At 65.8% G+C, this 14,257-nt stretch overlaps 2 protein-coding genes across 6 annotated transcripts; one reads left to right on the top strand and one right to left on the bottom strand.

Annotated features, from left to right (window-relative positions):
- Window positions 1-584: 584 nt before the first annotated feature.
- Window positions 585-5,940, top strand: LOC142003091 (transmembrane protein 198-like). The gene is made up of 5 exons (XM_074979761.1): window positions 585-946; window positions 2,015-2,187; window positions 3,047-3,622; window positions 4,612-4,760; window positions 5,003-5,940. Exons 2-5 carry the CDS (start codon window positions 2,028-2,030, stop codon window positions 5,129-5,131), a joined length of 1,014 nt encoding a protein of 337 aa, XP_074835862.1. The 5' UTR covers window positions 585-946; window positions 2,015-2,027; the 3' UTR covers window positions 5,132-5,940.
- A 2,900-nt stretch (window positions 5,941-8,840) lies between these two features.
- PYM1 (PYM homolog 1, exon junction complex associated factor) lies at window positions 8,841-13,476 on the bottom strand. Of its 5 annotated transcripts, none has more exons than XR_012642782.1 (4): window positions 13,417-13,438; window positions 12,154-12,247; window positions 10,152-10,200; window positions 9,552-9,692 (listed from the first exon to the last, which is right to left on the bottom strand). XR_012642782.1 is itself a non-coding variant. In XM_074979735.1 (3 exons), the coding sequence occupies exons 1-3, from the start codon at window positions 13,442-13,444 to the stop codon at window positions 9,182-9,184; spliced, it is 633 nt and encodes a 210-aa protein (XP_074835836.1). In that variant the 5' UTR covers window positions 13,445-13,476; the 3' UTR covers window positions 8,841-9,181. The 5 variants fall into 5 exon arrangements, 2 of the variants coding, with proteins under 2 accessions (XP_074835836.1, XP_074835835.1); XR_012642783.1 differs by lacking the exon at window positions 13,417-13,438 and adding an exon at window positions 12,540-12,575; XM_074979735.1 differs by lacking the exon at window positions 10,152-10,200 and having other exon boundaries at window positions 8,841-9,692; window positions 13,417-13,476.
- Between the last annotated feature and the right edge of the window lie 781 nt (window positions 13,477-14,257).

The raw sequence follows: 14,257 nt of genomic DNA, 5'->3' as shown, positions 1-14,257 counted from the left end.
CTGCCCCCAGCCAGAGGAGAGCCCAGGAGTCCTGAACACTGCCCCCAAGGTGCTGCCTCGGAGCAGGGGGGACAGTGGGGGGCACTCACACGGCTCTAGACACCCCACCAGAACAAGGCTTGTCCATGGGATGCTGGTTCCAGGCCGCGGGGGGCCAGTGTCACCCCAATGTCAGAACCAAGACCGCAGTGACACAGCCGGGGCACCGTGCTCTAACCACTGCACCGCACTGCCTGGCCCACTGCCTTCCCTCCCGCCCACCCGAGCCCTGGGCTTCCCCCAGCCCCGCAGCTGGCCCTGGGTCCCCACCCGCAGCCCTGTACTGCCTTGGCTGGTGGTGCCCCCAGGCGTGCCAGGCCAGGCTGGGCAGTGCCAGCCCCACCCCCGCCCGGTGCTCCTGCCGCCCCATGGCTGGACCAACTGACTCAGCTGTGCCCGAGGCGGACATGGCCCGGCCGTGGGCTCAGCGCCCCTGTGCCATGGCGGGGGGAGGGCCCTGGGCAGCCCCGGGTGCCCTGTGCTCACAGGAACCCGGCCTGGCGCGGCTGCGTTAGGGGCAGAGGGACCCGGCCCGGCCGGCGGACCAGACCGGCAAGTCCCAGCGGGAACCAGGGCCGGGCCGGGCCGGGCCGGGCGGACCCCACTCCCGGCCGCGCTCCCACAGCCGGGGGCTCTCGGACTCCTGAGCCCTTCGTCCCCGCCCCGGCCACGCGGTTGCGGCCAGCGGCTGATGTCACCCGCAGCTGCTACGGGGCCGGGCCGGGGGCGGGAGCCGGGGCGGGAGCGGGCCGCGCCGGGGGCGGGAGCGGGCCGGGGGCCCGGGCCGGGCTGCGCTGCGCTGCGCTGCGCTGGCGGCGCCTTGAGGCCCCTGCCTGGGACTCTGCACCAGCGCCAGCGCCGCGGCCGGGCGGGATGAGCCGCTAGCCCCGGGCAGCCCAGACGGGCGGTGAGTGGCGGCGCCCCGGGCGCTTCGGAGCCGAGTTCGCTGCGCGCCGGGAAGTTCGGGCGGGATCGGGCCCGCGGCAGCTCCGGCAAAACAAAGCGGCGAGAAGTGGGGGAGGGACCCCGGGGCCTCCCGCGACCAAGGGGCCGGGCCCCCCGCTCCCGGACCGACCCCCCCCGCCGGCCCTCCCCCCCCGCTCCCGGACGGACCGACCCACTCCCGGACTGACCCCCCCGCCGGGACCCCCGCTCCCGGACCGACCCCCCCCGGCCCCCTCCTTTCTCGGACCGACCCGCTCCCGGACTGGCCCCCCCCGGCCCCTCCTTTCTCGGACCGACCCGCTCCCGGACTGACCCCCCCGCCGGGCCCCCCCGCTCTCGGACCGCCGCCCCCGCCGCGCCCCCTTTCTCGGCCCTCTTGATCTGTTGGGGAATTTCTGTCCCCCGTCCGCGACTCCTGCCGGGAGCCCCAGAGGGCGGCGGGGCGGGGCGGGCCGGGCCGGGGATCGTGCCCGACCAGCCTGGAGCCCCGGGTGGTTTAACCCCTTCCCAGCTGGGCTGGGCCCGGCTGCGGGAGGACGCAGCAGAGCAGGTCCGGGGGTGTCCTCGGCCCCGCGCCCCCCCCGGGGAAGCCCTGGGAAGAGACCAGCCCCGGCCGGGAGAGGCGCCCCGTTCCGCAGGGGGGAAACCGAGGCAGCCAGCGGCGGGGGGGCTTTGCCTGGCCCCGCAGACCCCAACCCCTCAGGGCTGAGGAGCTGCCGCAGTTCGCAGACACGAGCGGAACGTGGGGGGGCGCGGGGCGACCCCGCCCTGGGGAGCCCCCCTCGGGCCCCCCAGCTTCCCCCCCGCTCCCCCACCCCGCCGAGCCGCCGCCAGATGTGCCTGAGCCCTGGCTCCGGAGCAGCTGCAGCTGCAGCTGGGGGGTGGGCCCTGAGCGTGGCTTCCAGCGGGTGGGGGCAGTCCGGGGGGGTGCGGAGGGAGGCGCCTCTGGCTGGCAGGGCCAGGCCGGGAGGGGACGTGACTCGCTGGCTGCCGGGGGGCTGCGACCCCCCTTAACCCTGTACCCCCACAGGTTCCCTCCCAGCATGGAGCCCCCCCTCCTGACCCCCGCCCCCTGGGGCTTTCACCAGCAAGTCACCCCCGGGCCGGAGCCCTGCAGCCGGGAGCCGGAGCACGGATACCAGGCCCTGCCCGCCGCCCTCTGTGCCCTCGGCGGCCTCTTCGGGGTCGTCTACAGCTGCTTCGGTGAGTGGGGCGCCAGGGCCCCCCGGGAGGCTGGATCTCATGGGGCAGGGGGGCTCCAAACCCCTCCCCAACTTCTGCTGCTTCTCATTCCAGACCCCCAACCCTGCTGGTGCCCCCCATCCACAGCCCCATCCCCCAGCCCTGTCGGTGCCCCCACTCCCGACCTGTGGCCCCATCCCCCTTCCCCACCAGTGCCCCCTACTCCCGACCCCCAGCCCTGCGGGTGCCCCCACTCCTAACCCGCAGCCCCATCCCCCAACCCTGCCGGTGCCCCCACTCCCAACCCACAGCCCCATCCCCCAGCCCTGCCGGTGCCCCCCACTCCCGACCCACAGCCCCATCCCCCAACCCTGCCGGTGCCCCCCACTCCCGACCCACAGCCCCATCCCCCAGCCCTGCCGGTGCCCCCCACTCCCGACCCACAGCCCCATCCCCCAGCCCTGCCGGTGCCCCCCACTCCCGACCCACAGCCCTGTCCCCAGCCCTGCCGGTGCCCCCCACTCCCGACCCACAGCCCCGTCCCCCAGCCCTGCCGGTGCCCCCCACTCCCGACCCACAGCCCTGCCAGTGCCCCCCACCCCTGACCTGTGGCCCCATCCCCCTTCCCCGCCAGTGCCCCCTACTCCCGACCCCCAGCCCTGCGTGTGCCCCCACTCCTGACCCACAGCCCCGTCCCCCAGCCCTGCCGGTGCCCCCCACCCCTGACCCGTGGCCCCGTCCCCCAGCCCTGTCAGTGCCCCCACTCCTGACCCACAGCCTCGTCCCCCAGCCCTGCTGGTGCCCCCCAGGCCCTCTGTCTCCTACCTGCACCGCCCCCACACACCAGCTAATCTCTGTGCCCACCGGCCCCACCTCCCAGGCTACCGCTGTTTCAAAGCCATCATGTTCCTCTCCGGGTTTCTCTCCGGCTCCCTGGTCATCTTCCTGCTGTGCTACAAGGAGCGGGTGCTGGAGACGCAGCTGAGCCTGGAGGTGAGCGTGGGCATCGCGCTGGGCATCGGGGCGCTGTGCGGCCTGGTCACCATGCTGGTGCAGAGCGTGGGGCTCTTCATGACCGGGCTGCTGCTGGGGCTGCTGCTGGCCACGGCCGGCCTGCTGGCCACAGAGCCCTTCTACCAGCCGCAGAGCCTGTGGGTGCCGGCGGGCAGCCTGCTGGGGCTGTCGCTGCTCTGCGCCCTGCTGGCCCTGCGCTGGCCGAAGCCGCTCACCGTGCTCTCCACGGCCGCCTTCGGGGCTGCCCTCATCGTGGGCTGCGTGGACTATTTCGTGGAGCTGCTGGCACTGCTGCACCATGTATATGACCGGCTGCGCCTGGTGCCCGCGCCCCCCCTCTGCTGGCACAGCTGGGCTGTGCTGGCACTCTGGCCGGCGCTCAGCCTCCTGGGCATCCTGCTGCAGTGGAGACTGACGGCCAAGGGCTACTCGCACACTAACGGTGAGTGGGGCCGGGGGGCTGGGGCAGCAGGTTGGGGCTATGGGGTAGCGGGGTGCATGGCCTGTGTTATGGAAGGAGAATTTATAGATCTTTTTCTAGGCATATTTTAAAGAGTTTGTTCTTTTAGCTTAGCACTAGTAGCTAAAGTAGCTGAAGCCTTAGGCCCCAGGTCAAGCTGGCCTGAGACAAATGCTGAAAACAGCAGCTGCAGAACCAGTGAAAACTGGCTGGTATTGTACTAATTGGGAGTTTGCGAAGTAGAGATAAAAGAAGAGCATAGGGAGCCGAGATAACCGCCTCCTAAAGAAGATCAAACACCCAGCAACAGACTGTCCACTTAGCAACGGAATCATCCCATGAGGAGTAGTAAAGACCCCCACTCACATTAGGGGATTGGACTTCAGACAGGGGTGTGGGCGGTGTTACAAACTGTAAAGGGTATAATTGCCAGCGATTTCTGGGAGGTGGGGTCCCTCTCCGGAGGCACCCAGCTCGAGCTGGAATTCTGTACCTCAATAAAGGATACTTGTGGATTGGATTCTGAACTCGGAACTCTGTGGGATCCTAGAGTTGGACCCAGCACCTGCCTTGGTGAGGGAGAGAGTTACATCTTTTCCTTAACAGACAGAGCCCGGGAGGGGGCCTGAGGTGGGGCCAGCAGCCAACAGCATAGCAAGGGGAGATCAGAGGGGGCTGGGCAGCCGCAGCCACGTTTGGGGGTGCACAGGGCTGCTGACCCCGTTACCCCTAACTTGTGTCCCCCCAACCCTGAGCTGCACTGAGCTCCCCCTTCCTGGTCTGTGAAGCCTGGACAGTCTGGGCACTGAGGGGAGGGGCTGGGAACCAGCACTCCTGGGTTCTCTGCCTACTCTGGCAGGGTGAGTCCCTTGCCTTCCCGGTGCCTCAGTTTCCCTGCCCTGCTGAAAGAGCCAGCCCCGGTGGGTGGGGTGGTGCCTGGCGCGGAAGCTCACCCCGGCTCACCTTCTCAGTGATCATCAGTCAGCGGCAGAAGCGGCTGCAGCTGCTGCGGATCCGGCAGAAAGAGGCCAAGCGACGGCAGAACCTCCCCCCGCAGGAGGGCAGCTACCGGCGCAAGCCCAACCCCGTCAAGCGCTACGCGGGTGATGTCCTGGCACCGGTGAGTGGGGGAGCCCCCGGCCCCAGCAGGTTGGCAGCCAAGTAGCACAGCTGGGATCCGCGTTACACTCGGCTGCCGTGCTCTGCCCCAGAGCCAGCTGGGCTCGGGCTGGAGGGAGGGGTAGGAATGGGGAGCAGCCCCCACCAAGGTGAATACAGCTGGGCTCCCTGGGGGTTGGGGTGCTGGTGTGGGGCATGAAGCGGGAGCCCCCCCAGGCTGATCTGTCCCCTCCACCCACCTAGAGCTACATCCAGAGCCTGCGGGATCGGCAGCAGGGCCCCAGCTCAGCAGCCCACACCTCCCTGGACCTGGACTATGACTGCGGCTCCACCGTGCCCCTGACAGCCCCCACGCCTGGCAGGCGCCTCTGATGGACAGAATCACCTCGCCCCACTTGTGCCTTAGGAGAGGAGCTGGTGCTGGGGGTGTATGGGGGAGGGGCTGGTGGCCCTTGACCCCCCCCCCCGCCACCTCCCCAGCCCAGCAGCCTGGCTGCCCTTGGGGGCTGGGCACCTGCCCTTCAAATCTCTCAGACGCTGCCTTCCCCTGCCCGCGTGGGCCTGGCTGGAGGGGAGGCGGGGATCCCGGGAGGCACCTGGAGCCATGTGACCCTCTGCAGCGTGAGGTCAGCGTCCCCATAACATCCCACCTGCCTCGGGTCTCTCCCCACGGCCCAGGTGGGGCCATTTGCCCTGGCTCTGGGCATTCCACCAGGGGCCCCACCATGGCCCAGATGCTGGCTGAGGGAGCCGCTGCAGGGCACAGAGCCTGATGGGAAATTAGCAGTCATGACAGGCCGCAGGCTGGGACCCAATGGCTGGCCCCGTCCAAACTGGGGACACGCAGGGGCTGGGCCCAGACCCAAAGGCTGTGCAGCCCTAGTTCACACCCACGGGCTCCTAGCCCTGCCCTGCTGCTCCCAGCCACCCATGGGACCCAGAGCCAGCCAGGCTGACAGCCATAGCCCTCCCCGGCTTCCAGCAGCACTTTGCTTTTGTAGTTCCCATGCCCTGGGCTCCAGCTGCCCTTGGGGCAGGGGGCTCTGCCCCACATCCAGCCCCAGCTCCAGAGGGCAACAGAGTCACTCCTCTTTGTACTCTGGGTACTGTACTGGGAGTGGGGGGGCTGCGTGTGGCAGGCAGGCGCATGCACATTAAATCGCGTACTGCCTGGCCCTGGCCACTGGCTCCGTGTCTGTCTGCAGGGCACCGGGGGTGGGGTGGGGTGGGGTGGGGGTCCCGGCTGATGGCTGCACTGGATCTCCACCACCAGTGCAGTGGGGAGGGCACCTGCTGTGGCCACGGGGAGCAGAGCTGGGCCCTTCTCCGCAGACACCCCTGCAGGGCCACATGCTGTCCTGGTGCAGAGCACGCTGGCACTCTGTGATGCTCAGCATCAGCATGGGTGCACACAGGGGGTTTACGGGAGGTGTGTGGAAGCAGGAGTCCCCAGGGGAACAAGGTGCTGCTCCCTCCGCCCTGTGTCCTTCATGCCAACCGCCTGCAGGTGGCACCTCTGGCATGAATCCCTAGCCAGGCAGGCGCAGTCCTGTGGGTGCCTAGGCCACACAGTGCAGATGTACGCAGTGGTCCTCAGCGGGCAGTCGTCCCCCCTCCACCCACAGCTGTGCATTGACCCGCCAGACCTGGCCCCCCTTGGAGAAGTGGAGCTGGGCGTCGTCCGTGGCCTTGGGGGCATCCAGCCCAGGTCGTCCCACTGCCAGCAGCGGTTGCCCTAAGTGAGGGGCAAAGCACAGGCTGCTGGGGGCTCAGATCCGCGGGCCTGGGTCCCTCTCCCCCTGCCAGGTCCTGGCCCTGGTCCTGCCTGGCAGCATGGGCGGGGGAGCCATGCAGTAGTAGTAGTAGGCATCCTTCAGTCTGCAGAGACTATGGATCGCGCCCTTTAAAGTTTCAATTGAGGACTTCATTTACAGCGTCTATTGTGACTATAAAGACCCACACAAGAGTGACAGTCCTTGCTGCATCTCTTGCAGATGTGGTGGGTGTCTGGCAAGTCCTTATTGTGCTTTCTGTGCGCTCGCTTCTCCTCTGCTAGCTGTCTGATCTTCAACTTGCCCTGCTGAAGGCCCTTGTGTAACCCCTGCCTCCACCTGTTGCGGTCGTCTGCTAGTTCTTCCCAGTTGTCCAGCTCGATGTCTACCTCTCTGAGGTCTCTCTTGCAGACATCTTTGTAGCGCAGCTGGGGGCGTCCGGGAGGTCTTTTGCCAGAGGCTAGCTCACCATACAGGATGTCTTTTGGAATCCTTCCATCGTTCATCCTGTGGACGTGGCCAAGCCGGTGGAGCTGACGCTGCCTGAGGAGGGGGTGCATGGTTGGGATTCCAGCTTGCTCGAAGACGGTGGTGTTGGTCGCTCTGTCCTTCCATGATATTCCAAGGATGCGCCTGAGGCAGCGCAAGTGGAAGACGTTCAGCCTCTTTTCCTGGTGGGCATACAGGGTCCAAGTCTCGCTGCCATAAAGGAGGGTGCTGAGGATGCAGGCTCTGTAGACTTGCATTTTGGTGTGAGTGTACAACTGCATGCACCAGGATTCTCCCACAATGCACTGGGCGCCTGGAGGGATGCTGGGGGGGTGTTTCAGGTGCAGCCCCGAGACGGTCCCATGTGTGGGGGACCTGAACCCCTTTCTCTGCCCGGGGCCGCGGGGGGGCGGGCAGGTTGGTGGGTGCCAACGGCACTTCCCAGAATGCTCTGGGCCCAGCGGGGCCTGTATAGCCTGGGAAGAGGGGCCGTGTGGCCATTGGCCACGTGGTTATGCCCGCCCCATTGGAATTCTTGCCAGCCAACCAGAGTTCTGGGTGCCATGGTAACAAGTTGAGAGGCGGGTCCCAAAGCTCCCTGCCCTGAGGGGCTGGCAGGAGAGGGGAGGGGGCGGGGAATTCCTGCCCGGGCGGGATCCGCTCGCTGGGTCCCAAAGCCAGAACGGGCAGAGGAAGTGCCCGGCCGTGGGGTGTCCGGCTGGGGCCGGGCGGGGGCGGGATGTTCCCGGCTGGGGGGGCGGGGCCGGGCCGGACTGGGGGCGGGAGGAGCCCGGCTGGGGGGGCGGGGCCGGTCCGCACTGGGGGCGGGGCCGGGCGGTTCCGGCTGGGGGGGGGGGCGGGGTCGGACCCGGCCGGGCGGGGGGCGGGGCCGCCCGGCTCGAAGCAGCGGATCTCGTTGCCTGGGCGGGCGTCGGTCGCGGGGGGCGCCGCCCGGGCCCTGCGGAGCCGGAGTCCCGCTGGAAGCCGAGGCCCCGGCAGCCCGGGGGTCAGTGCAGCCGGCAGGAGCCGCCCCCTCGTGCCAACAGCCCTTGGCGCCGGCCCCGCCCGTTGGCCCATCGCTGTAACTCACATTCGGCCCCGAGCGCCCGGCAGCCGGGCTCGCCCCGCGGATTCAGGCGCTTGGGCTCCTCCCCGCCCCCGACTCAGGGCACAGCGGAGGGCGGCGCTACAGAGCCCCGCACGGGCTTCTGCTGTTGCATCCTCACGGGGAAACTGAGGCACGGCCAGAGTCAGCGCTGGGAGCTGCATACAGGCACCCACAGAACCCGCGAGCCTCAGCCACCGCCCCCAGAAACATGCAGCGAGCACGGGAGTCCTAACCCCAAACCCAGCCTCATCCAGGCCTGCTCCCCTGCAGCCCCCTCTTCCATGCCCCCAGAGCCCCCTCCTTTCACTGAGCTGGAACCCAGGAATCCCTGCCCCACAGCTGGACTCCCTTCAGCAGCCCCCCAGCCCAGCAAGGGGAAGCAACTCCCCTGGCCCTCAGGAAACTACTTAATCTTCAAGCACACGAGCAGCATTGGAAGGGAACCCACTGACTCTCCCCGGATGGTTTCATGCTCCCTCTGAAAGCACTGCTCTGGCTAGGTGCTGGTTTCCAAATGCCACCCTAGAGAAAGCTGCAGGGCCTCCTTGGGAGGGCCCTGTCTTGGGCAGGGCCCAAGAAGGGGAGGAGTGTTCTCAGGGGGGCACACCTCAGCTCACACCAAGCACCAACTCTCCAGGGCAGCCCAGCACTGATGGCAGGGATCCAAAGGCAGCTTGGCTCCAGAACAGACAAACGCTCCCAGACACGGAGGTCATGGCTGCAATTTTATTATTGCATCATCTTTAAAAACCAAAAGGAGGAGCAACTGGAACACAGAACACTGAGGACCTGGCAGTCCTGTGGGGCTCAGGAAACTCTGCACAGGCCCTGCTGCCATGGGGTGCTAGCCCTGCCTCATCACATGCCCAGGCTCCCCCACCCCCCAATAAAATAATACAAAGGACAGAGGTATGAGAAGTCATCACCTGCCTAACAGAGGGCTGGGAACATTGTTCTTAAAATCAGGCAGCACCCACCGAAAACTGTGGGGACCAGAGTTCACCGTATTTGCCATGTGTGCACCCAGTGTGGGAGAGTCCCCTGCCCAGCCCCTCACAAATCCAGTCCCAGGTCCTCCAGCTCCTCTTCCCAGGCTTTCCGCCGTGCCAGCTTCTCCAGCTGCTCCTTTGTTGGCTGCTTGATTTCCCCGGAGTCAAGCCGCTGCTGCAGCTCCTCCACCTGCCGCAGTTTCTTCCTCAAATTCTTCATCTTCTTGCTTTTCTCAGAGGCTGCATAGTCCCCATCCCCCAGAGCCTTTCCTCCGCAGACTGGCTGTGAAGCTGACTCATCCTCTGCCAGGGGAACCCCCTCCCTACCACTGCCCCCCGAGAGGGTGGTCTTCTCCAGTGACTGGATCAGTTCGTCTGTCTCCCTCTCCCCTTTTTCCTGCTGCTGCTTCCTCTTCTCCTTCCGTTTCAAGTTCCTCTTGGCTGTCCTGGACAGCCCTGTCTCACTGCGCTCTGCCTTGGTGGCTGGCTTGCCTGGCTGCGCGCTGGCCTCTGGGCTCAGACCGGGCGGCAGGTCTGGTTTGCTTTTGAAGAACTTCACATACTTATTCTCATACCTGTGCAGAACAAAACCCATCAGGACTTCCCCCTCTGGCTCACACCCCAAACAGCAGCTGGCCAACGGCCCTGAAGCAGCCCCCAGGCCCAACACGCTCATCTCACTGCAGCTACCTTTGCAGACACAAGCAGCACTGGGACCCCCTGGTCCAACCGCTGCCCAGTGAGTCCCATGCACTCAGCCCCTCCCAACAGCAGGGCCACTGCAGGGCAAAGGGCTCCTGGTACATGGCCCCAAGCTCAAGGTGGGAAGAGCCGTCCCGGGCTGGAGGAGCCTCCACCAGAGAGATGCACTTCAAACGCTATGGTACTTCCGCAAATCCCTCAGTCTGTGAGTACCTGTGCACTAAGCCTGACTCTAGGGACGCCGGCAGAGGTAACCCTCGCGGCTGGGACACATCCAGAGCCCTGCCGAAGCCACCCCACCAGAATGATTTATAAGGGGAGTTAATACATACCGCCAGGTTACATCTTATGGTATAAGAGGGATCAAAGTTGGTCAGGCACCTGGAAAAAGACTCAGATCTCATGATGTAACCCAACAGTACATACACATGGTTATAAATCATTAAAGCCGAGGGGGCGCTGGGGGTGTGAAAGGGAAGTGGCTTGGGAACATGGGTCAGCCTGGCCTGGTCTCATTCCCTGAGTCACGGCCCAAGGAGAAAGGAACCCTGCTGCACCCTGGCTCCTCTTGGGCCAACTCATGCTGGGCAAGCGAGGGCAGGGGCTGGTGTGCATGGGCTGCAGGCAGGCCGGCCCTAAGCCAGCACTAGCCCACTGAGAACACGCCAGAGGGTTCCCAACAGCGCCAGTCCTCTGCAGCTGGCAAAGGCCTCTGGAGACACAGCAGAGAGGCCACCTCAGCGTTCCCTCTTGTTTTGGCTTCCCACATGAACAACTTTGTTGTGTGCATCACAAAGAAATAAGTATTGGGGGAAGGGCAGCCATGTTAGTCTACCTGCAGAAACAGCAAGACCACCTGTGGCACCTGACAGGCTAAACAGTCTATACGGTACCATGGGACTTGCCGTTGCCTTTTCACCAAGAGAGACAGGCTACCGGCTGGGTGCCTCAACTAATCAGCTGGACAGCACCTACTCTCTCCTTGGCGGCCGCTCCCAGGCTCAGCGTACAGAGAGCACCAGTGTAGGGATGGCAGAAGCATTCTCCCATAAGTGAAGTGCTGGGGCAGCTGCCCAGGACAGAGTCAGGGCCACTCAGCTCATCAGCAGAGCACCCCAGCCAGCAGCACACATTTCTGGGTGGTGCACATCCCCATGTGCCTCAGTGGGCACAACAGCATGGACTCCACCCATGGACGGCAAGGTTAGCAAGACCATGGGATAGCAGGTTGTGCTCCAGCAAACAGCCGTTGTCCCAGCCCTCTGGGCCCCACACGGAAGCCTTGGAGGCTGACAGCCTGTTGGCATTAGGTTACAGCTGGAGCATGTGAAAGCTGCAGCCATCTACTTCATATCCGTGGGCATCCGACTCTGCAGCCGTGAGTGCAGAGAGCAACTTTTTTTTTTTTTTTTTTAAAAACATAGCTGAAAAAGCTGATGTAAATACATCTAGAACCTGCAAATTTCCTGACATCTGCCGTGGGCCGGCAGACACAGGGGCCGATAGTGGTGGGAGCAGATAGCCACAGATCATTTTTGTGGCTGCAGACAGACACCAATTTTGTCTCTGTGCAGAGCTACACCACAGGTCTGTGTAACTGAGCCTCCTGTGGGGTCAGCATAGATCCACAGCACCACATGGAGCGCAACCCCAGCCCCCTCGAGCTACTCAGGACCTTCCTGGGGACATGGGAATTCTGACACCACACCAGATGCCTCAGGAGCTCACCAAACACGCTCTACCAGATGCGGACAGGAATGCCTGGCTGGCACAAGGGGATGCAGAGGACAGGTAGCTTTGAAGCCCAAGGATGGCCTTGGGCTCCCCTTCTCTGACCAGTGGAGCACTGAGCACTTGTTTTAAAGAGCATGTTTCCACCTTGGCCACAAGGCCTCCCACAGATCCTTTGGGGAAAGGCTCCCAAGCTGCGAGCAGCCCCAGACCCATGTCCCCTGGCTCATCACAGTGCAGTCAGCCCCAAGGTGGGACAGGTGGGGACGGCTCCTGGTAAGACATGCTGTGCTCTATAGGGAAGCCAGCGGAAGGAGGGAGAATCTAGACCTACACGCACCATTGCAAAGCTGGGGGCAGCTCCTCCAGTGAGTGCAGCTTTGGGCAAAGAAACCCCCAGGCCTGTGCACACTGCTGTTCCCACCCCTTGCAGTCTCCCCTTACGGGCAGGTCCCTGCCTAGCCCAGCTGGGAGGATGCAGCTACCTGAGCAGGCCAGGACCCAGGCGGCTGCAGGCGCAGTTCAGCCCAGAGGCAGAGGCGCTCGCTAGCTTTGCCCGGGGGACCGGCCGGCCCCAGCCCCGCAGGGCGCAGCTGGACTTACACCGGCACTTCCTCCTGCGGCACGTATCCCTCCTTCACCTTGCGCTGCTTCCGCCAGGTGCCGTCGGGGCGCTGCGTGGAGGCGATGTACTTCCCTGGGACGGGACAAGGCCGCGTGTGGGGACGAGCTCCGTGCCCCCGGCGCACGGCCCCCAGAGCCGGGGCGGGACGAGCACGGGGCTCGAACGCGCCCCCCACCCCTCGGGCGGGGAAACTGAGGCACGGGCAGGGGGAGGAGACAGGCGGGTTTCAATGGATCCAACCCGCCCGGGCCGGCGGGCACAGCCCGAGGGGTCGGGGCCCTGCCGGGGGAGGGGCAGGACAGGACACAGCCCGAGGGGGAGGGGCAGCGGCCTCCCCCCTCCCGGAAGCGGCTCCTGCACTCACCGGTCTCGTCCGTCACATAGGGAGTCGCCATCTTGGAAACGCGACCCACTTCCGGCCTGTGCCCCGCCCCCGGAAGTAGGACGACGGAAAAGCAGGGGGGGTCCCCCCCCAGGGGCCATCTTGTTTTTAAAGAGACAGCGGCGCCCCCGGCGGTGGGGAGACGTTTCCCACAATCCTTTGGGGCTTCGGCTAAGCGACTCCCCCCACCCCACCCCCCCCGCGCTCACGTGGGACACTGGCCTGGCCCGGCCCGGCGGCAGCTGTGGGGGTCCCGGTTCGAGGCTGCCCGGGGGGGCTCACAGCCCGCTGGGGACGCAGCGCAGCAGCGCCTCGGCCGGGGCCCCCCGTGCCCTGCCCCCTCCGCCGGGCTGAGCGCGGCACAGCGGGGTCTCACCGGCCCCGGCCCCGGCAGGAGCGGCCGCGAGCAGCAGGCGCCGGACAGCCCCTCGCGAGGCCCGGCGGGGGCAGGCTCCGGAGCGGCTCCCCCGGGCACCAGTAAAGCCTCCGAGCGGAGTCACAGCGCCGGGGCGGCCGGGAGCGCCGCCAGCCAGCGGGCCTCTTGGGAGTCCTCCTCCACCTCCGTCCCGGGCAGCCACGAGCGGCGCTGGGCGACTTACTGACCCGCACTCAGAGTCCGTCCTCGGGCAGGGAGCGCCCACGCCCCGGGGCTCAGAGCCAGGACGCTGCTCTCGGGATAGGATAACAGCCCCAAAAATAGACCCTCTGAGCCCTGGCCCCCAGGCCGGCCGGCCCCCGGCCCGGGCTGCAAAGGCCCCAGGGAGTCCCCCCTGCACCCCAGCAACCAGAGCAGCACCCCTGGGGCAATGGGCTTCTCACCCCATGGGCAGCTGCCTGCCCTGCCCTATCCTGCCCTCACCTGTTGCATGAGGGTCTCCAGCAGCCATAGTGAGGGGGAAATGGGATCAGCTGATTGGACTTTATAGAGCATTGTGGGCGGGGCTATGGGCTAGGCTCCGCCCTTGCACTTTTTCTTTGTACGCTGCAATACTGAGGAAGCCTGTTAGCCAAATGGTGAGGGGGGCCTTGACACTGCTACTGTTACCAGAGCTAAACCCTGGGGGGACTTGACACTGTTTTTGCTGAGTGCTGGCCTGTGGAACAGCTCCCCTGAGGAGGAGAGGGGGGCAATGCAGCACCAGGGGAATTTCCGGCAGCAGGAGCAAGGGGGAGGGAGCGGGTGCTGGCCAGAGGACAGAGATGTGTTGCGCTTGTGTGGCACCTGCCAGCCAAGGATCCATCCATCCCTGAGCAGCTGCCCCAAGATGCTGGTCAGGGTGGTGCTTCATCACCCTCCTCCTGCCCATAGAGAAGCTGAGGCCAAGGGAGTGGAGGCTTTTTCCCTGGGGGGGCTGCAGCCAAGTCCCTGAGTCCCCTGGCCCTGCTGTAGCCACTAGGCATCTCTGCCTTGTGGACTGGCACCTTCCTGCTTCTCCTGCCTGGGGCAGCCCAGCTCCAGGCCTTTGCAAGCCTTTGTGCGGAGATGGGAGAGGGGCTGTGGGGCAGGGCACATGCTCCCCTCACTGCCCTGGGAGAAGGCCAGACTCCCTCAGTATCGCAGCCAGCCCGGCCGCACCAGCATCTCAGCCACACCGCCCACATGGCACCAGCCCAGCACTCAATCACCGCTCTCCACTCCCTGGAGCACGCGCGACACAGCCTTGCGGGTGATCCTTATCGGCAGAGACTTGAGGTTTACC

This window comes from Carettochelys insculpta, chromosome 29 (assembly GCF_033958435.1).
Source record: "Carettochelys insculpta isolate YL-2023 chromosome 29, ASM3395843v1, whole genome shotgun sequence".
Taxonomy (NCBI): Eukaryota; Metazoa; Chordata; order Testudines; family Carettochelyidae; genus Carettochelys; species Carettochelys insculpta.
Note: the sequence above shows the minus strand (reverse complement) of the source record. Positions and strands in the feature narration are given on the sequence as shown.

Excerpts from the sequence above, each read along its gene's own strand:
- LOC142003091 (XM_074979761.1), top strand. The coding sequence starts at position 2,028 with ATGGAGCCCCCCCTCCTGACCCCCGCCCCCTGGGGCTTTCACCAGCAA. Across the intron at positions 2,188-3,046 it reads GGTCGTCTACAGCTGCTTCG|GCTACCGCTGTTTCAAAGCC; the intron begins GTGAGTGGGGCG and ends CCCACCTCCCAG. Across the intron at positions 3,623-4,611 it reads GGGCTACTCGCACACTAACG|TGATCATCAGTCAGCGGCAG; the intron begins GTGAGTGGGGCC and ends TCACCTTCTCAG.
- PYM1 (XM_074979734.1), bottom strand. The coding sequence starts at position 12,570 with ATGGCGACTCCCTATGTGACGGACGAGACCG. Across the intron at positions 12,248-12,539 it reads CTATGTGACGGACGAGACCG|GGAAGTACATCGCCTCCACG; the intron begins GTGAGTGCAGGA and ends GTCCCGTCCCAG. Across the intron at positions 9,693-12,153 it reads CCGCAGGAGGAAGTGCCGGT|GTATGAGAATAAGTATGTGA; the intron begins GTAAGTCCAGCT and ends TGTTCTGCACAG.